At 50.9% G+C, this 18133-nt stretch overlaps 2 protein-coding genes across 7 annotated transcripts; one reads left to right on the top strand and one right to left on the bottom strand.

Annotated features, from left to right (window-relative positions):
* The first annotated feature begins 110 nt into the window (after positions 1–110).
* On the top strand, positions 111–8881 carry LOC309577480 (cx9C motif-containing protein 4-like). Of its 6 annotated transcripts, XR_014226766.1 has the most exons (7): positions 252–349; positions 685–739; positions 3064–3986; positions 4090–4260; positions 4414–4465; positions 5672–5738; positions 7441–7485. XR_014226766.1 is itself a non-coding variant. In XM_082289541.1 (6 exons), exons 3-5 carry the CDS (start codon positions 3879–3881, stop codon positions 4459–4461), a joined length of 327 nt encoding a protein of 108 aa, XP_082145667.1. In that variant the 5' UTR covers positions 252–349; positions 685–739; positions 3064–3878; the 3' UTR covers positions 4462–4465; positions 4547–4724. The 6 variants fall into 6 exon arrangements, 5 of the variants coding, with proteins under 5 accessions (XP_082145669.1, XP_082145667.1, XP_082145668.1 ...); XM_082289541.1 differs by lacking the exons at positions 5672–5738; positions 7441–7485 and adding an exon at positions 4547–4724; XM_082289543.1 differs by lacking the exons at positions 252–349; positions 3064–3986; positions 4090–4260; positions 4414–4465 and adding an exon at positions 111–242 and having other exon boundaries at positions 7441–8881.
* Positions 8882–9626: 745 nt separating this feature from the next.
* Positions 9627–16245, bottom strand: FUNDC2 (FUN14 domain containing 2). The gene is made up of 5 exons (XM_082289540.1): positions 16110–16245; positions 15500–15650; positions 14123–14198; positions 12818–12952; positions 9627–12401 (listed from the first exon to the last, which is right to left on the bottom strand). Exons 1-5 carry the CDS (start codon positions 16126–16128, stop codon positions 12324–12326), a joined length of 459 nt encoding a protein of 152 aa, XP_082145666.1. The 5' UTR covers positions 16129–16245; the 3' UTR covers positions 9627–12323.
* Positions 16246–18133: the final 1888 nt, after the last annotated feature.

Below are 18133 nucleotides of genomic sequence, written 5' to 3'. Positions count from 1 at the left end.
CGGATGGACCAATAGCAGCGGCGCTCGCGGGCCCTCTCAGCCAATCGGCGCGGCCTCCGCCGAGGCGAGCTGTGCGGCGCGGCGGAAGGGCCGTGCCGCCCACGGGAGCGGCAGCGCCGGGGTTCCGCCGCTGTTCTGCGCGGCGGCCGATGTCCGCGGCGGGCCGGCGGGGGGTGGTAGGGCCGGGCCTGAACGGGACGGCCCGGCCTGATCCGGCTTAACCCGACTCGGCTCGACCCGGGGTCCGGCCTCCGGGGCCTGCGGGCAGACGCGGGGAGGCGGCGGGTCCGGGGGGCGGGGGAAGGCTTTGCGCGGCGCACGCGGCGCGGCGGTCACGGCGCGGGTGCAGGTAGGTCATGGCGGGCCCGCCCGCCCGCGGCCGCCTCACGCCCAGGGCCGCCCGCCCAGCCCCGCCGCCCGGCCCGGGGGGGGACGCGGTGGCCGTGGCGATGTGCTGCGCCCTCCTCCCGCCGCTGCGGCCGCGCCGCCCGGCCCGCCATGGTCGGTCCGGTCCCACGCCCGTACCACACCCCCTCTCCTCCAGCCCTTCCTGCCCGGCTTGGCCACACTGCCCCCCGCTCCCGCTCCTCGGCCCGGCTCCTGCATCCCTTCCCTCGCCCTCCCCGCCCTTCTGCGTGGCTCCCTCCGCATTATGTCCATCTTTTTGTCTTCCTGTTTTTTTAGATCCCACCAAAGCTCGGTCTGCCCTCCCCACGCTGCTGGACAGCCCGGCTGGTCGGTGAGCATCTGCTACCCCTCAGTAGGTCGGGCAGAGCGGAGCGTGGAGTCAGAGGGGCTTGCTCCAGGCAGAGTAGAGTCCAAACCCCCAAGAAGAAGCTTTAGAGTGTCTCCACATGCCCCTAAGTCACCAGATCATCAGATCCCGAGTTGTTGCCAGAGCCGGGCTGGGTTTTTCAGGAAGGCTCAGCACCCTCGTAGCTCTGAGGCGTGCAGGCAGCTCTCATGCCCCAAGAGAAGGCCAGGCTGGCCAGCCTTGCTCTAGGGGCTGTAACTGTCAGCACAGCACTGCTGAGCCTCAGCAGTGCTTTTTCTTGGTGCCTAAATGGCAGCTGAACTCCCGGTTGCTTTTTAGAAGAGAAGGTGATAAAGGGTGGAGTTTGTTCAGCTCACTGAGCTCCAGCTCCGGGGTGGTCCAAGCAGCATCTGGAGTAATTTCTGTCACTGTTTCCATAAAATATTTTAATGTACCCAATTTAAAACCAAATAAATTGTTGTCACTACAAGCTGCATTCCTCCTCCTGGCCATTTTCACATTTATCCATGTATTATGGCTCAGAAATCCATCCAGGTCCCAGAACTGCATTAAACTTCTAAGATTGATGCTAAGATGGACAGAACATCTACCAGTATTATTCCTGACTGTGGGGATTGGGATTTGAATCTCCCCAAAACAACACTTTGAACAGCTCAGCCTTCTACAGTTATTTTGGTGGCAATGTTAAAGTCTCAAAGGATGATGCTGCAATCCTGCAAATTTAAGCTGTTGGGGGTTTTGTTGGTTGTGGTGGGTTTTTTAATAGGTTTTGAAGCAAGCAGCGTAAGAACCAGGGTTTAAAACTTATTTAAAATATAAGTAAGCTCTCTTCTCCTCCCACCCATGTCTTCCTTCAGGCTTTGTTTTTGCTTTCTGATCAAAGCTGCACAAACAGACACTGTGTATGTTCTCAGGTGCACTGTCTGAGCGTGTGCTTGTGGAATCTCCAGTTTCTTTGGTGTGTTTGGGTGCTGCAGACAGACCTGTCCCACCTCAAACCCAATTCCTGTCCCACCTCAAACCCAATCGACGGTTTTGCCTGACCTCAGGGTTTTCCATGTGGCACTAACTGGGCACCTCCACAGGCCAGACTGAGCCTTTGAACTTTGCAGTTCTGGGGAAGCTTGGGACAAATCAGTGGGGCAAAGGGTGAACACACACATTAACCTCTGCCCATTCTGCACAGTGTCCTCTGCACGAGACCTTGTTCTGTTGTCTGGATCTGTCATCACTGCCATCTCCACACACCATGAACACAAATGTGCATGTTGTGCTTTAGTCTGCCTACCTGTAGTTCAGCCAGGCTGAACCAGGTCAGTGTTTGGATAGGAGACCTTCCAGGAGAGTTTACTTACAGTAGGAAACACAGTTCACTTACTGAGACATATTTTCTATTACTGGAGCCAGGCTTGAGCCTTCTGGTTCTGGGCATGATGAGCTGTAGAAATTCCAGCTTTGAGTGTAATAAAAGCAAGTTCTTGGGCATTTCTGGTCATGATGGAACTTTTTGCAGTTTACTGCAGAGTAGGAGAGTATCCTGGCCGAATTCCACCTGGGGTGATTACGTTCAGCTGACTGAAAACGAGCAGTGGCAATTGCTGCATTTCACTGTTGGGCAGAGTGATTTCCACAAAGGGGCTTAAATTTGTTAAGTGGCTTAGGGTAAAGCAGAAAGGAAAAGAATTGCAGAAATGTCCCTTTAACCCTAATTCCTGAAGGCCTTGTGAGCCTTGTCAGACTGCTGTCACATTCCTCTAAATGCCAGCAATCCAGCTGGTGGGGCATTCCTTGGAATGCCTGTCCCTCATCACAGGATGGCTGTCAGAACAGTGGTGCTTTGTATAGGGCACGTAGACATCCCTGCACATCAAGCAAGGAAACAAACAGAATGGGAGAAAAAAAGAAGTAATAAAAGAACATTCAAAGTTTTCTTTGTGACGCTGCTGTTCAGGCTGATCCGTGGTTGGTGTTTTGTTCTCAAAAAGGCTGAGTGCTCCTTTGGCTCAAAAAGGTAGAGAAACACTGATGGGAGATATGGAAAGCATCATGGAAGAGTATTTTCTGTTATATATGCACCCCAATGTATAACAATTTTTTTTTTCTCTCCCTGACTTTCCCTCCTTTATTTTGTACCCAGATTTTCTTGCTCCTGTTTGAAATATGCCTTATAACCTTACAAGTTTTCAGAAGACCACTGTGTTTCACTGGGATAAGGAATATTGCATCTGCTTCATAGCAGGAGGATGTTGTTTGTGTTACAGCTTAACTTTGTTCTACTTTACACCTAGATGAAGGATGAAGACTGTCTGTACCATTTTGATTACCTCTTCTAGGGTTCAAAGAGAATCATTTCCCCTGACCTCCATTTGCTAATGGCTCAGCTTGGTCTAACCTGCACACAGATAAACGTGCTGTTAAACAAAAGTTACAGTAGCAGGAACCACCTCAGTGCCCCAAGCTCCTCCGCCCGTGTTGGTGGCTCTCTGTGACCAGCCAAAAGCCGAGCGACGCAGTCCTGAGAGCTGCTCCCGAGGGGTTTGTGTGTGAACGGACAGTGCTGCCATCCCTGAGAGATGAGACACAGGACCCTGCAACCCGACAGCTCTGCGAGCTCCAAAGATGAGAGTCCTGCACACCGAGTTCCGTGCTTTGTCTCCAGAGTGATCTTCGTTCCTGTTAAGCTCACCTCACTCCTGGTCACGAGTTTTGCTTTTGGGATTTAGACCACCTCTTTTTTCCCCCCCTCCCGTTTTACACAAAGACTGTTAATAGGACTGTTAGTGGAATGAGCAAAGCCAGTACTCACAGGGTTTAACTTCGCACCAATAGCACCTTTTGCCCCAGAATGCCTTACCAATGCCACCCAGCACGCGTGTCCCAGTGTACGACTCGGCCTGACGCTTCCGTTGGCTTAGGCACCACCTCAGCCTCCCGAGCTGACTTTTAGGGACATTTCCGCACGTAGCATCTCCTCCAGCGAGTCAGACACCACCTGTCTGCCAGGTCCGGGAGCTCTCTCCGTGGATGTGCTCAGAGCTAAAGAGGCCACGTGTGCACCCCGCGGGCCGATGCCGTCCACCTGAGCTGCGGAAGCGCCTGAGGGATGGCAGAGGGAGGGGAGGCTGGCGCTCCTCCCGTGCGGCTCTGGGTGCGGCGCGTGGGGGTTTACTGCGATGAGCACCGCAAAACCTGGCTCGTGACTGCAGAAGAGGCAAGTGTGTGCTTTGAGCTTCCCCGTGGTTGTAGCATTGCTGTTTCAGGTGCCTCTACTGCACTGCCAGTAACTGCCTGCTCTGTTTGTTACTTTCCCCCAGGAGGAAGGTATGCTGAGGGCTCGGATCCAAAGAGTTCAGGTTCCCCTGGGTGAGGCGCTGCGACCCAGCCAGCTCCCCCCATCCCGGCTGCCTCACATGTGGCAGCTGTCCCAGGGTGAGCAGTACAGGGATAGTAACTCTCGCGTTTGGGAGATAGAGCACCATCTCATGGTAAGGATGGTGGCAACAATAGACCATAGTCATGCCTGTTTGTGAAGTCATTTGAGATCCTTGAGGGACGGCAAAGGACTGTTATTTTGTTGAAGTCCATTAGCTCAACCACAGTAACTGTAGACGTATTGAACTTTTCCTTGTCGCTTACAGCTCGGTGGTGTTGAAGAACTGCTGCTTAAACTCGTGCCTGGGGATTAATCTGGTATGTGCAGACATTACCCCTGCTTTGTACTGTGCGCTGTTTACTCCCAGTCTTTCTTTAATATGAATTTTTGTCTTTCAGGAGCAGTGGCTCTAGGAAGATGCCATTGTCTGTTTTGTACAATAAAAGGTTCTCTCTCCACTGAAATGCAGCCACCTTTGAGGTGGAAGCAGTTAAAAACAACACACAGCAACATCACACAAGAGTTTAGGACAGGCAGTGAAGAGGAGTATTGTGACCAAGTGAAACATCAGGGCGAGTTCTAGGTAGGCAGAATGCAATTGCCCCAAGTGGAGTTTGGCCAGGATGCTGCAAATAATGTTCTAGTGATACTGGGAAGTGCTGTGGGCTGGTGACTTGTCAGAAACTGGAAAGGCAGCAGCTCCCAGCTCTGAGCAGAGGCTGAACTGTGGCTCAGAGGGTTCAGTCTCACCACCACTTTCGGTGACAATGGTGCTTTCCTTAGAGGTCTCCCGTTCAACTACTGGTACCACCAGCTTTTGCTTGGCTTTTGATCTTACTCTGACACAGTTACAGGTGTCACAGCTGCAGAGAAGTCAAACTGAGTGTCTGAAATCCTGTTTCCTATGGATTTGAACATTGAACATTTGAAGATGGAGCTGTCCTCCAATCTGGTTGAGGGGTTCTTTGGACAGAGGGAGAGGATTTCCAAGAGACTTTCTCCTGAAACAAAATGGAAAAAGCCCTCTTTGTTGGCTTGATGGGATGTACACAACTGAGTTGTTTGGTTGATCGTTTTTTTAAATGCCTTCTCCAGATGCAGTTTCCTGACTTAGGACCACATCCTTGATTGTGTAAAGCTCACAGAGGTGGATTTCACATAAATATGTGTCTTAGTATAAAGTCTAGAGATAGAAAACTGTTAAAATTTAGTCAGCCATGTTAATTTGAATATTTTCTGGAATCTTTGTACATCCAAGTGGAAAAGGACACATTTTGACTAGAGAAAAGAAAACTTAGTGGCATAAAATTTCCCATATTCATTGTCCTCATCATCATCTTTTAGCCAGACACAGAGTGTTCTTGTGTTTGTTGGCAGGCACCTGCAAGCAGCAGCAGATGTTTTCTGAATGGTGACAGTGGGGGAAATTGGGAGCTCTTGAAGGATGTGGCTGTAGGACATTGTCTTTCCCCCACCCCCTGAGAAGCACCTTGATTTACAGTAACATTTTCCTATCATTTTAGTTCCTGAACATGTCCCGGAAGGATCCCTGCCAGAAACAAGCCTGTGAAATACAGAAATGCTTGCAAGGTACTGAGTGTCATTTTGTCTTTGGTGTCTTGATTTTTGGTGGAACTTAATTCTTTTAACTTAACCTTGTTGTCCTTTCACCTTGAGAAGGAACGGAGCACATTAGCATTGCCTGGTTGCAAAACGAACAAAATTGTAACGTCTGATTTTAATAGAATTGCTTTGTGCTTAATTGTAAATAATGAGACATCATTAGTATAAAATAGAGCATTAGTAACAGTAATGTGCTTGGAGTGTTCTCCATGCTGGCAGTGAGATCCCAGGTGTATTTTTGGGACTCAGCTGTGGGCAGGGAGAGCTAGACATTATAATAAGCTCTCTTACAGCGTGGTTTAGTGAAGGAGTAGGTGGATTGTATGAGAAGACTGCAGAGCTGCTCCAGGGGTGTTTTAAGAGCAGGTCAGACAGAAGTCTGTCAGGAACAGCGTAGGTGATGTGTCCTCGAGGTATGAGATGGTCTTCATATCCCCAGCATTTGTTAGAGACTACCTTTTACTCTCTTCATGGTTTGGAGCATTCTCCCACAAAGGACTGCCTTCTCTCCCTGTATTACTGCACTTAAAAGCTTATGGTTGACCCTGTTTTGGTCCCATCCGAGACAATGTTCTTTTTATAACATTCATGGAGGTTTTTCCAAGTGTTTTGCCTGTGTAGGTTTGTGTACAGTGTTGATCTGAATGGTTATGTGTTGGCAGAGAAGCTCTTTGCTGCACGTACACTTCTCTGTCACCGCTGCTCGAGCTGTCATTTTGGAGTGCTGCTGTTCATGTATTGTGCTGTGGCGTTGTCTGATGTGCACAGATGAAGCAGCTGAGTTGACAGAGAGCAAAGCAATTTTCCCCTGTAAAAATTAAAGTTCAGAGCCTTAACTTAGGAATGCACAATCACTGCACCCAGTGCGTAGGACAGAGGGTGGGAGCCAGACCTTTGGGAGATGCTGACTTCTCAAAAGTCATTGTTCCAAAAGATCTTGCTGCTTCCTCTGTGAGACTGAATGCCCACTGTAAATCTCTTTTGTGTTTTCCTATCTGTGTGTGACTTTCAGGAATGCACCCTTGACAGATAACAGGGAGTGCCTGTATGTAGCCACAGTTTTAGAAACAAAGCTGCGAAGGTAGAGGGACAGTTAAGAGAGCCTCGGAGCACTCATCAGCTGCAGGCTATGGCAGAAAGAGATCAGCTCTCCTCTCCAAGGGCCTGCCACGCCTCCTGGGCTGCCAGCTTGCAGCAATCACCATAACCTTTTTCTCAGGGGTGATCTCTGGGAATTCATAGTCCAGTGATCACAGCAGTGTGGTTTGCTCATTAACCAGAAGGCGTTCATTGCTGCTTTCTGGGCTCTCCATGGGTGCTGTGTGTCTCACATTATGCTGCTGTTGCTTCTTTTAATCTTTTAAAAGTCAGTGCTGCTGTGAGTGTAACTGTGTAGTGGTTGCAGAGCTCATCCAAGGCAGAGCAGGTGGCTCTGTATGCCCTTTGCTTCTGGACAGACAGACAGGTGGTTCTGAACTCAAACCAGACTCTGTCTCTTCCTGCAGGGCTCCTCTCCGAGAGCCTTTGCTCTGAACTAAAGAGAGATTTTTATGAACAGAGAAAAGGATGGAATGCTTGTAAGCAGCTGAAGAGGTGGGGTAGATGTGTTCCCTCAGGGAACAAAGCCTATTCCTCTCCGCAGACCTGGTGTCTCCTTCTTATTTTCCAGCGAACAACTACATGGAGTCCAAGTGTGAAGCTGTGCTTCAGGAGATGCGGAAATGCTGCGCCCGGTACACCAAGGGCAGATCCATCTGTTGTTCAGGGTTTGAGAGAGAAGAAAGGGAGAGAGAAAAGGTTAAGTTGGCTTCAGAAGGAATTTCCCCACCACCTCAGTAACACAATGCAGCTCCAGCAGGTGCTGGAGCATGGACTCACTTGAAGAGCTCGTGTGTGTTTTTTCAAGCCTTCTTTAGACTTTCAGAAAAGCCAGATTGCTCCTAGAACACACCGTTTGGCACACCAAAAAGTAAAACACAGTACCAACAGATGGCCTGGTTAACAAACTTTATTTTCTGTACGAACACATTATCTATGTTGCCTCTGCATCACACCTGTGAAATGTCAACTTGATGTTTTTAGGATGCTTACCTTACTCTAATCCATCCTTGCTCTAAAAATGGAGAATTGGAACCAAGTTATGCTGGCTTCTGGAGCGAGAGGTACAGGAAATGAGCTCAGAAGAGTGAGTTTAAACATGAAACAAACCCATCTTGACACAACAAAGGTATTGCTGCCACCATGCAGTAGTTCCAACCAACACTTGCCTGTCCAGTGGTTCAAGCTCAAGAATGGGAATCAGGTCTGATGATTGTTCCTAAGTCTTGCATAGATCATGAGTGACTACAAGTCACTTTGCCTAAGTGCCTCCGTTTTCCACTGGACAGAGCTGTTTATTTTATATTTGAATTGCCTACACGCTGCTATTTGCATGACAAAGATGTTACAGGAACATTATTTCAGGGATTGCTACAGGGATAGGATATTTTTTTAAAAAAGCAATATTCATTTGAAAGATCTGACTGTTGATACAAAATTTATAAATTTATGTCTAATTGAACACCTTTAAGCAATATGCTTTGAATCCAAGTCTAGTTAAACCTGCTGATACCCAAAGGCCTGTCACAGAGCCCTGGGCTAGATCCAAGAACTGACTTAGGTGCTGCTTACTGAACAAGCAGTTGTAGGCAGTTATTTTCCACACAGCATTCCAGACTCACTCCCAAGCCGGCTGTGTCTGGACCCCAGGAGAGATGCCTTTCCAGAAGCTCTCGGCCATGCAGCAGAATTTCCTGTGACCTGTAGGAAGAGCTCATAGACAGGTTCCTGCACCACCCTTCAGAGCTGCCTGTCTTGCTGTCCCCTGTAGCAGGAGTCCAGGCACCCAAATATCAGGCTCCCAACCCACTAGCCCTAACTCTGTCATTAGATCTAGCCGTAAAGGACTTTCGTGCTGTGAGCAAGTACAACTTACTTATGAAATAGAGCTTCTATAAACAGACCACTGAGGTCTAGGCACAATAGTTGTGTGTATTGAAGCCTAGAAGAGCAAACCATCTGTATTCACTGCTCTGAAATAACATGGTACAAAATAAACAACTGGAACAAACTGTGGTCTCCGTTTGGTTGGTTGTTGAGCTGCAAACTGGGCGGCTTGGCTGCCATTCACAGCTCAGGGACACGTGAGATCATCATGTTTAAATAGAAGCTGCTTGATATTTTTATAACTGGGGCTGAAGATCAGTGTAATTTAGGGCTTGTCTTCCCCTCCCACTGCTTCCCCCCCCCCCTCAAGAAAAAAACCCTTAAAACAAACACGGGGGTTTAGTGTCCTTCAAATCAGGGAAAAGTGATGACAATGTTGTGAACCACCTCAAACACTGACAAGTAGCTCATTTTTCTCTTTTGCCCTATCTGAGCAGGAACAGTGGAAACAAATTCACTAAGAGATAATAAAAAATATATATTTAGGCTTCTGTTGCACCTATGAAAAAGAAATAGCCTTGTCTCTGTGCCCATTTGCAGTTGCTCTGCAGATGCAACCCAGACTGGCAACAGACCCACCTCCTGCCCTAGAAGCATCCCTCTTCTTGGGAATATGGGTGATTGGTGCTAGGATGATCAGCCCAGGTTACCTGAGGGGAGGGGAGGCTGTGGTGCCCTCATAGAATCTTTTAGGTTGGAAAAGACCTTTAAGATCCTTGAGTTGAACCATTCTCCCAGTACTGCCAAGCTGACCACTAACCCATGTCCCCAAGTGCTACCTGCTGCTGGTCTGGCTGTAGGTGCTCCCCTCAGTCACAGTGAGACAGGAACAGGCTGGTTCCCAGGATGCCAAGAGACCTCACACAGAGAAGCATTTAAAGCAAAACTGTTTAATAAAATACCACTTCAACAAGCATTTACATACAATATATAAAACCACTTTAAAAGCCTAATGTGTTTGAAATCTTCTCATAGTGTAACAGATGTCAGAAGTTGTTGAAACAAGACAAAAAGGAGCAGGAGTGGGGAGGGGAAGGGACACCTCATCTTGGCACCTGCAGCAATGAAAATGCCTCCCCACAGAGGCTGATTCAGCATCAAAGCTTCCAGTGTTGACCCACAGCATCAAACACTGCCAGCCACGAACCAAACACCAGCACAGCAGAAAGATTTGCCACATTGCGATGTCCTTGTCCATTCCCTGCCTACATTCACATGAAACTCAACATGAATCTGTTACTTGTTTCCCCTTCCAGCAGCAATACAGGCATTTTAGCTCCCTCTCTGGGCCATTTCTCTCTCTAGCAGCAAACCAGCACTTGAGCAGAACCCACCCCACCTAGAGCTGGGCAGAATTAGTGACTTACTTGAGCCTGAAAACCATCCCTAAGGTCTGTTAATGATTTGCTTTGAGCTTTGTCGTTGGAGAAAGCTTTGTGGAGATCAGTGCATCTCAGAAGAAGTTGTGTTACACAGCCCACCCAGCCAAACAGCAGAAATGCTGTTGTCCTCCAGGAAAAAGAGATACCCTGCAAGACCACTGTATCAATTTATGCATGTTCATTTCTGTAGATCCTACAGGAAAACAAACCAAATCCCAAAAAACCACCACCATCATCTGTCACTCCACTGCCAAACACCGATTTATTGAAGACCTATTTGCTGCATCCCATCAGTCCTGCAGTCCAGGATGGCCTTTAGGAAGGCCATTGTTAAAAGGATGTGAGCCCAGCTGCTCCTTCATTCTCCTTGGCCACGTATGGCAGGACAGGAGCAAAGACAGCCACTTCTGTCTCTTGATTACCTGCAGCCTCTTTTCAGATCCTGAAGGTGAGAAAAACCTCAGCTTAATCAATGTGATGCTACACTGACACTTCAATCAACAGAGCTGGAACAAAATTGACAACTGCCAAGTGCTCATTCCAAACCCTCTGGTGCAAGAACCCACCATTTCAGCTCTGCCAGCAGCTCCCAGGGGAAGATCCCATTTCCAGCCATACTGAGAGCAGCAGATCACAAAGCCATTGCACAGCACTGGAAATGGGGTGCAGCTGCTGAGCCAGGTGCTGCAAACCACCCACCCAGGAGTGTCATTGTTCCCTACCACATCTTCTATTGAAGGATGAGCTCACTTTCACATAAAACCCCACATCCTGGGCAAGAACTCCTACCTAAACTTGCTGGAGGACATCACCACGTTGTCAGGCAAGTCTCTATCTCACAGAACACCTCTGGGGGATGTTTGTTTGTACTGCATTGAGTCAGACTGTCCAAAAACAGCTGAGCTCTGCACCTGGGCTGCCTCATCACCTGCAGGAGCAGGGCTGCAGCTGATGGAATTAAGCAAGCAGCTTTTCTTGTGGAAATGGCAAACATGAAAAGGAAGGAACATAACCGAGGCAGAAGTATGCAAATGAAACATTCTCACAAGAGCACAGTCTGGTTTTCACAAGAGTTTTGTCATTTCAGTTGCTTGCTTGCAGAGACCAGGGAGAAGGAATTTGTGCTCTTCAGAGCCACGTAAAGGACTGCACTCCAGATTTCACACCATCCCCCTTCTCCAGTAGAGCTGGCAACAGGGACGTGGACCAGTACAATGTACCCTAAGCAGGGATGCATTTCCTGTCGACAGTCCTGTTCCACATGGTTACAGCTTAGAGAGCATCACCAATGCCAAAGTGACCAGAGATGGTCATAGCAGACATGGAAACCCCCATCAGACGCCCAGGGTGATTGACCATAAGTGGCACAGCTGAAATGCCCCCATCTGACACAGCCAGGTCAGGCCTGCTGGAAGCAGGAGAGAGTCTCAAAGGCTGAGCAGTCAGGTGGTTCTACAGCACAGAACTTGGTGACTTTCAGAACATATGATGAGGAAAGGGCCTGGAGAGTCAGCCTCAGTGCTCAGTTTCCATCAGCAGTGCCAGTGCTGCAATTCCAATACGGGGAAGGATACCAGCAAAGAGAAAGCCAAATGGCCATCTATGTGCAGTGCAACAGCAGGGGGAGGGCAGGAAAATCCATATTCACCTGTCCTGGACACAGCTCAGACTGTCCTTTGACACTTCTGTATCCATCCCATGACAGTCAACCATATTTTGGATTGCACAGACTACCTCTGTGCAGAGGGAAGCAGAGGTTTTCCAGGTGCCAGGGCAGGAATACTGAAAGCTAAATCGTGGTGAAGAGCTGACAGCTGTTGTACACATAAACTGGCAGACAAAAGTACATGTAACAGTCCTGGGCACCTGGAAGAAGCACACTTAAGAGGTTTCTCCGCCACTACATTTTTATGACATTGAAACTCATCAGAAAATTTGAGACTGGGCATATTTGGTGGGAAATTGTAACGATACACTGGGAGTTGTAAGCTTTCAGACCAACCCCAGCACTCTTAACAGCCCAGACAGAAGAAAAAGGTGGAAATCAGAAGCAGCATTGTAAGAAATAAGGGCTGGAACCTGTGAGCAGATGGGACTGAGTCTGTTGGCAACATCCTTTGACTTCTAAGTGAGAGATAACAGCAGCAGAGGAGGGGAGGGGAGGTTGGGCATGAGAGTGCAGCTTCTAGGATGCCATTCCAAGCAGGAATCCTCCGGCAAACCCTCCAGTCAGGATAACATTCTTCTTCAGAAATATGATCACCTAAGCAGGGGCGAGAAGAGACAAAAATGTTCAACAACATCAGGCCACCCACTGACCCTCCCTGCTAAGAAGAAATCCCTCAGGTTTTCCTCGAGGCAAGTAATGCTCAGAGAGATGCCACTGCTTGGATTTGGGAAAGCTTCCTACCTAATGACCTCCCCTCCCTACCAGGACACAGCCAATTTTTCACCCTGCTCAGCCATGAGCAGCCAGCTCCTCCACGAGAATGCTGAGAGAGAACAGTATCTTCCTAAAATCTAGGTAGACAACATCCACAGTTTTTGCCATCTCTCCAATTTTGCTGTCATGCAAGAATTCCCTCCTTGTATTTGCACTATGGAAGATCCACAACAGCACAGGAGTCAATCCTGTTTTCTGCTGTCCCTCCAGCACATGCCCTGGGAGAGCTGTCTCACCTCATCCGCTCTGCTTTTCACTTCTGGAGGCATTTTATTACCACTGCTGTGAAATTTCAGCTGCTGCTTGGCTTTGTTCACGTCCCGTTGTACTAGATTCCAGTCCACCTTGATGTATCCCGTGTGGTTTGCAATCTAGAGTTTTGAAGATTAGGAAAAAAGTTCCTGCAGTCAAATCCTGCATGACCATGGCTAAAAACACCCCCTTGCCCACCCACCTTCCCTGACCAGAGCCAGCTCCCACACAATAGTCCAGCAGGCACACTGGTTTAGAAACTGGACAGAACACCACCCCTGGAGCTGTGTCAACTGTTCTGCAACATCTGTCTCCCACAGTAATCCCCCAACAGCTGGGCACACACTGCAGCTTAGCCTGCTTCAGCCTCTCTTCCCTAATGTAAAGCTGGCATCACCTCCCCCCTCACAACTGCCATGGATATTGCTGGGACTCCCTGCAGTTCTCCTGCTGCTGTGGGTGGACGAAGCTATTAATAGCCCATTCCTCTCAAACTATTTTATCTGCTCAGGGTGATTCAGCTGTGGAACTCCCTCTGCCCAGAGCAAGCTTTTCACTTTCAGCAGAACAAGCAGAACCAGGAGAGCGAGGGAGAATGAGTCACACACAAGACCTGTCTGCCTGAGGAGCAAACAGCTGAGAGCTGAACAAGGCCTGAGAGGTGCTCTACCTGCTGCAGGATGCACCAGCTACATGTCCACACCCAAGCAGCTTTCCTCAGTGCCAGGGCTCCTGGAAACCAGGACAAGTGGTAGAGGATAGAGAGACATCTCTGCTTTCTCTCCTCTTCCCAGTGCTTTACAGCAAGCCCCATCTGTGCTGGTTGGACTCCTCAGGAAGCCAGGTTGGCAGGAAACATATCACAGATATGGATAAATGCTTGTTGACATCCAGGGCTGTTCTTCCAGGGACACTATGTCCACAGGCACAGGATTCAGTATGTTAGCCAGTCCTGCAGCAGCAGCAAGGTTCACTGCAGCTGAAGGCTGTCTCATGCTCCACTCAGGTGCCCCTGAAGTAACAGCTCTCCTGTGCCTCTGGCCTGGCCTTTGGTAGCAGATCCTCAGTGGATCTGCACTGGCACTCCTGGAGTTTATGCACACTGACCCTGCTTTGCTGTTGCATCCATGTGCCCTGGAGAACACACACCTCTGACATTCGCAGCCACACAAAGCGCCTGGCGGAGGGGGGGACTGACCCCACATGTCCCAACAGGCAGTGGTTCCTAGAGAGACCTTTGTCCCCAGCAGCACAGTTCCCAGAAAGCCTGGGCTGCTGTTCATACACACCTGAAGCAGGAAAAAGCCACCTCCCACTGCTGTCGCTGCCAGCTTTCCAACCTTCTGGAAGATGAATCCAGTACACCTACAAAGCAACCAGGATCCAGTCAGGAGAATGAAACACCACACACAGCCCTCATTATGTTTCTCACAGGCAAGGCTGCCTTTGGCAGGAGTTATCCAAGACTGGAGACAGCCTGACGAACAGCAGAAGAGTGCAACCAGAGAGGATTTGCACCCAGCCAAAACTGATGCTTTATAGCCTTTCACTTTGTGCTGTCACATTCCAGCCTTTTTCAGTTTGATTCTTATCTCTTCAACCTCATCCTTCTCCCAAAAGAGTAACCAGAAACCTGTGATTTCACAAAAATCAACAAGTGATTTTAGGTTTTGGTGGTGTTGTTTAACTGGTATCATCCCTGAGGTGAAATCAGGGAGCACACGTGCTGCTCCATGATAGAGCATGGGGAGCAAATCACAAGCTTCTTTCCTACTTATTTGTAAAACAAGCAGTAAACAACTGCTTCCTTTACCTTTTCATTTCTCAGAAGAGAAGAATGATGGAACAAGCACACAGCAGTGATCTAAGGCTATACTGGTCTCCAAAATAGGTTACCTGCTTTAAACATGAAAGACATTCCTGCAGCCACCAGAAGTGCAGCCAGCACCCCCCATTGCTCAGTCATGCAGCAAAGCGCTGGTGAGTTGTGCCACCCAAACCACACTTTACTTGGAACATGGTTTCCTTATGAGCATTGCAAACAACACAGCAACCTGCCTTTACCCATTTCTGAATACACTTAGTGAAGATACAAGAGAGAGGTGGCCAGGTCACACTTCTATGAGAAGACAAAGCTCTGTCATACACTGTTAAATAATTACCCCGGTGCCAGGTGAAGATGAGGGGCATTGTAAGAAGCAAAGCAGTGATTACACAAAGTTTTCAACTCAAACGATGCTGTGGGAATGAAGTTGCAAGTAGAGCCACACTCAGTCCCAGCTACAAATGACATGAAACCCTGGGAACTGCGATCCCAGGAGGTTTTTAATGCAGATGCCTGAAGCACATCCACCTCCAGTGTAGAAGGCATCCTTGTTTCAGAGCATTCCTATCTGCCTGTCCTAATTCAACAGCACCACTTTTTGCCAGAAGTTGAAAATAATTAAATACTGGTGCAATTTTCTTCCCTTGGAGACAGTCTCACTTCTCCAGGTTAGAGACAGCATTTAAGACCTCCCACAACTCAGCAGACCATGCCAGGGGACAGCAGGCTGAGCATCTGCCTTCTCTGAATGACTGCCACATGAGCACCCTGCACCTGTCAGTGTGCAAAGACCCAGCCAGTGCCTGCCACGAGCAGGAAGGGCAACCCCGGCACATCTTACCATCCCGTGACCCCTCCGATCACCAGCTGCGTGGCCACATTGTATTTCTCAGCGCTCGACCCCGAGTTGGGGGCGAAGATCTTGCGCCACCAGGGCCGGTTCTTGGTGTACTCCGCCAGGTCCAGCACGTTGAATGTGTCGTCCTTCGCACCTGCAGGCACCTGGAGAGGCTCAGTGCTGGGACTACCGTACCACAGCCCCCTGCAGCTGCTCGGTGCCTCCCCAGAGGCACAGCAGCCCTGCCCAGCCACACAGCTCACGGGGACTGGCACTCCCCCAGGTCTCCGGGAATTCCCAGGTCCCTCAGCCCCCTCCCAGGGCCTCCGGGACCCCTCACCCCCTCGGTGACGCCCCTCGCAGAGAGGCCGGGGCTGGGGACCCGTGTCCGGAACCGCCCCCTCGGGCCCTCAAGCGGGGTCAGGCCCCGGCAGCGGCCGCCGCACGGTGCAAAGGGAACGACACCGCGCAGGGCGCAGGCCGCGCTCTGCATGGGGGAGGCCGAGCTGTGGGGGCCGGGGACCCGCACCCCGAGGGGGACAGACCCGTACCCCGAGGGGGACAGACCCGCGCCCCGAGCCATCCCCGGCCAACCCGGCCCGGCCCGGCCCACCTCCGCCCGGCACCGCCATGACGCCGCTGCGCTCCGCGCAGGCGCGGGCACGGCGTGCGCGTCACCGGGAGGGCGCGAGAGGGTTGTGAGGGGAGAGGGACGGGAGAGAGGAAACGGAGGGGAGAGGGAATGGAGGGGAGAGGGAATGGAGGAGAGACGGGCGGGCACGGGGCAGGGGGCGGAGAGATGGGCAGACACGAGGAGGGGGGCGGGGACGGGCAGGTGGGGAGAGGGGCAGGAAGGAAGAGGGGCCCGAAGGGAGAGGGGCGCAAGGAGGAGCGGGAGCGCGCGTGGGTGCAGCGCGGCCCGGGCTCGGCTGCGCCCCGCCGGTGCCCTCGGTGCTCCCTCCGAAAGGTCTCCTGTGCTGCTGCAGCAGCATCGCCCGCCCCGGAGCGGCTCCTCGGGGCCCTTCAGCCCCGGCGTCCCCGCTTCCCCCTGGCCGGGTCGGGTGTGTGCAGCAGCACTGCACCAGTGGCATCCAGGGAAGGACAGACGGCTTCCGAGGGTATCCTAAGAGCTTCCTAAAGCCCATGGTGGTTTGCTTCCTCTGACGCGGGAGCTCTTGCTTGGCCGCGAGCTGTCACTGGGCAGAAACTGTGCTTTTTGCCATTTGCTGAAAAGACCCCAAACCTGCCAGCTTTCTGGGCAGCTGAGCACCCTGGCACGCGGGCTCAGGTGTGGTGGAAGCAGCATGGGGGTCCTGCTGCACTGCGTTCACCCAGCTGTGGTCTGCTGTGCGTCTGGCCCAGAACCGATTTGGGCAGGCTGGATAGGCTGCCTGGTAGGAACACATTTTACTGTTTCCCCTGAAATAATGACACCTCTGATTTCTGGGCCATTACTCACTTGAGCTCCTGTAGAACAAAAGCCACCTACTTCCCAGCTGGGGATGGCAGCTGACCAGGGCGTAGCAAGGATGGAAAACCTGAGACACAACAAGCCAAAAAAAAAAAAAAAAAAAAAATCCTCGTGGAGAAATTGTGACGGAGGAGACTTGACCCTCCTTTGGGGTTCATGGAAAGCAGTGTGTGAGTGAGAGCAGGAGCGCAGGCAGCGTGGGACGGATGGGGAACAAACACTCTTCTAGGAACTAACAGCAGCACTCTGCGCTGGTCAGGACATCCCACTGATAAACATCCCAGCACCTCGTTGCCACTTGCACGTAGGTCAGGATGTGTTTGGAACTGCAGCAATATCCCACGTGTTTCCTGCGCTGTCGTGATTAGGGGGAACTGTCTGGAGCAGTGTGTACGCATTCAGACCAAAGTGGTAGGACAGCACTTCCCTGAGCATGGAAGGAAAAATTGTGGCTGCCGAGGGGATGGCTAGAGGCAAGTTGGGCCCTAGAAATCCAATCTGAACACCAGGGTCAGGTGGCACTGGGGTCTCCTGCAGGTCTGGTACATGGCAGGCTTCCATCCCCATGCAGCACATATCCCTGGTTTTGTCTCCCCTGCCCTGAGCAGAGGTGCTGCAGGGCTGGGGGCTCCTGTGCTGTGGGGTCAGGCACAGCCTGGTGCAGTGGGTGGCACAGGGGTGGTGGGTGCAAGGACAGAACCCAGCAGGAACACCTCAGCAGCCCACAGCCCCCCTGGGGCTCCCTGCCGGGTGCCTTCGTGGTGAGCAGCCCTGTTCAGCTTTGGAGGCACAGGCATAAAACACCATTCCCCATCTCAAAGGCTTTGTCTCCCTCCTGTCACCACCACAACCTTCCAGCCTCCGTGGACAGGCTGAGCTCACCAGCCCACAGGAGCTTCCAGCGAGTGCTTCTGCTGCCTGACTCATTCAGACATGTGAGGAACAAGAGAGAAAGGAGAAACGCTCCACTGACCCACTTACTGCAGGGAAACCCAGCAGAGGAAAGCAGGCTTAATTTTGGGACCTCCTCTGTGCCAGTATTTCTACTCTGATGCTAGGGTAGATCCATCAGGGATGGATTTTCTGGATACTCAGGGGTGTTGATGGCATCAGCCCTGCTGCACTGCTGTTCCTTGGGGGTCTCTGTCTGGGAGTTTGCCCATCTG

Source organism: Coloeus monedula (genome assembly GCF_965178545.1).
Source record: "Coloeus monedula genome assembly, chromosome: 12".
Classification (NCBI taxonomy): Eukaryota; Metazoa; Chordata; class Aves; order Passeriformes; family Corvidae; genus Coloeus; species Coloeus monedula.
This window is presented reverse-complemented; position numbering and strand designations above follow the sequence as displayed.

What these genes read in the sequence shown, in the direction of transcription:
- LOC309577480 (XM_082289541.1), top strand. Translation starts at nt 3,879, where the DNA reads ATGGCAGAGGGAGGGGAGGCTGGCGCTCCTCCCGTGCGGCTCTGGGTG. An exon ending in GGCTCGTGACTGCAGAAGAG is followed by an intron (nt 3,987 to 4,089) that starts GCAAGTGTGTGC and finishes ACTTTCCCCCAG; the next exon opens with GAGGAAGGTATGCTGAGGGC. An exon ending in AGATAGAGCACCATCTCATG is followed by an intron (nt 4,261 to 4,413) that starts GTAAGGATGGTG and finishes TGTCGCTTACAG; the next exon opens with CTCGGTGGTGTTGAAGAACT.
- FUNDC2 (XM_082289540.1), bottom strand. An exon ending in ATCGGAGGGGTCACGGGATG is followed by an intron (nt 14,199 to 15,499) that starts GTAAGATGTGCC and finishes GTTGCTTTGTAG; the next exon opens with GTGTACTGGATTCATCTTCC. An exon ending in GTGGCTTTTTCCTGCTTCAG is followed by an intron (nt 12,953 to 14,122) that starts GTGTGTATGAAC and finishes TCAAAACTCTAG; the next exon opens with ATTGCAAACCACACGGGATA.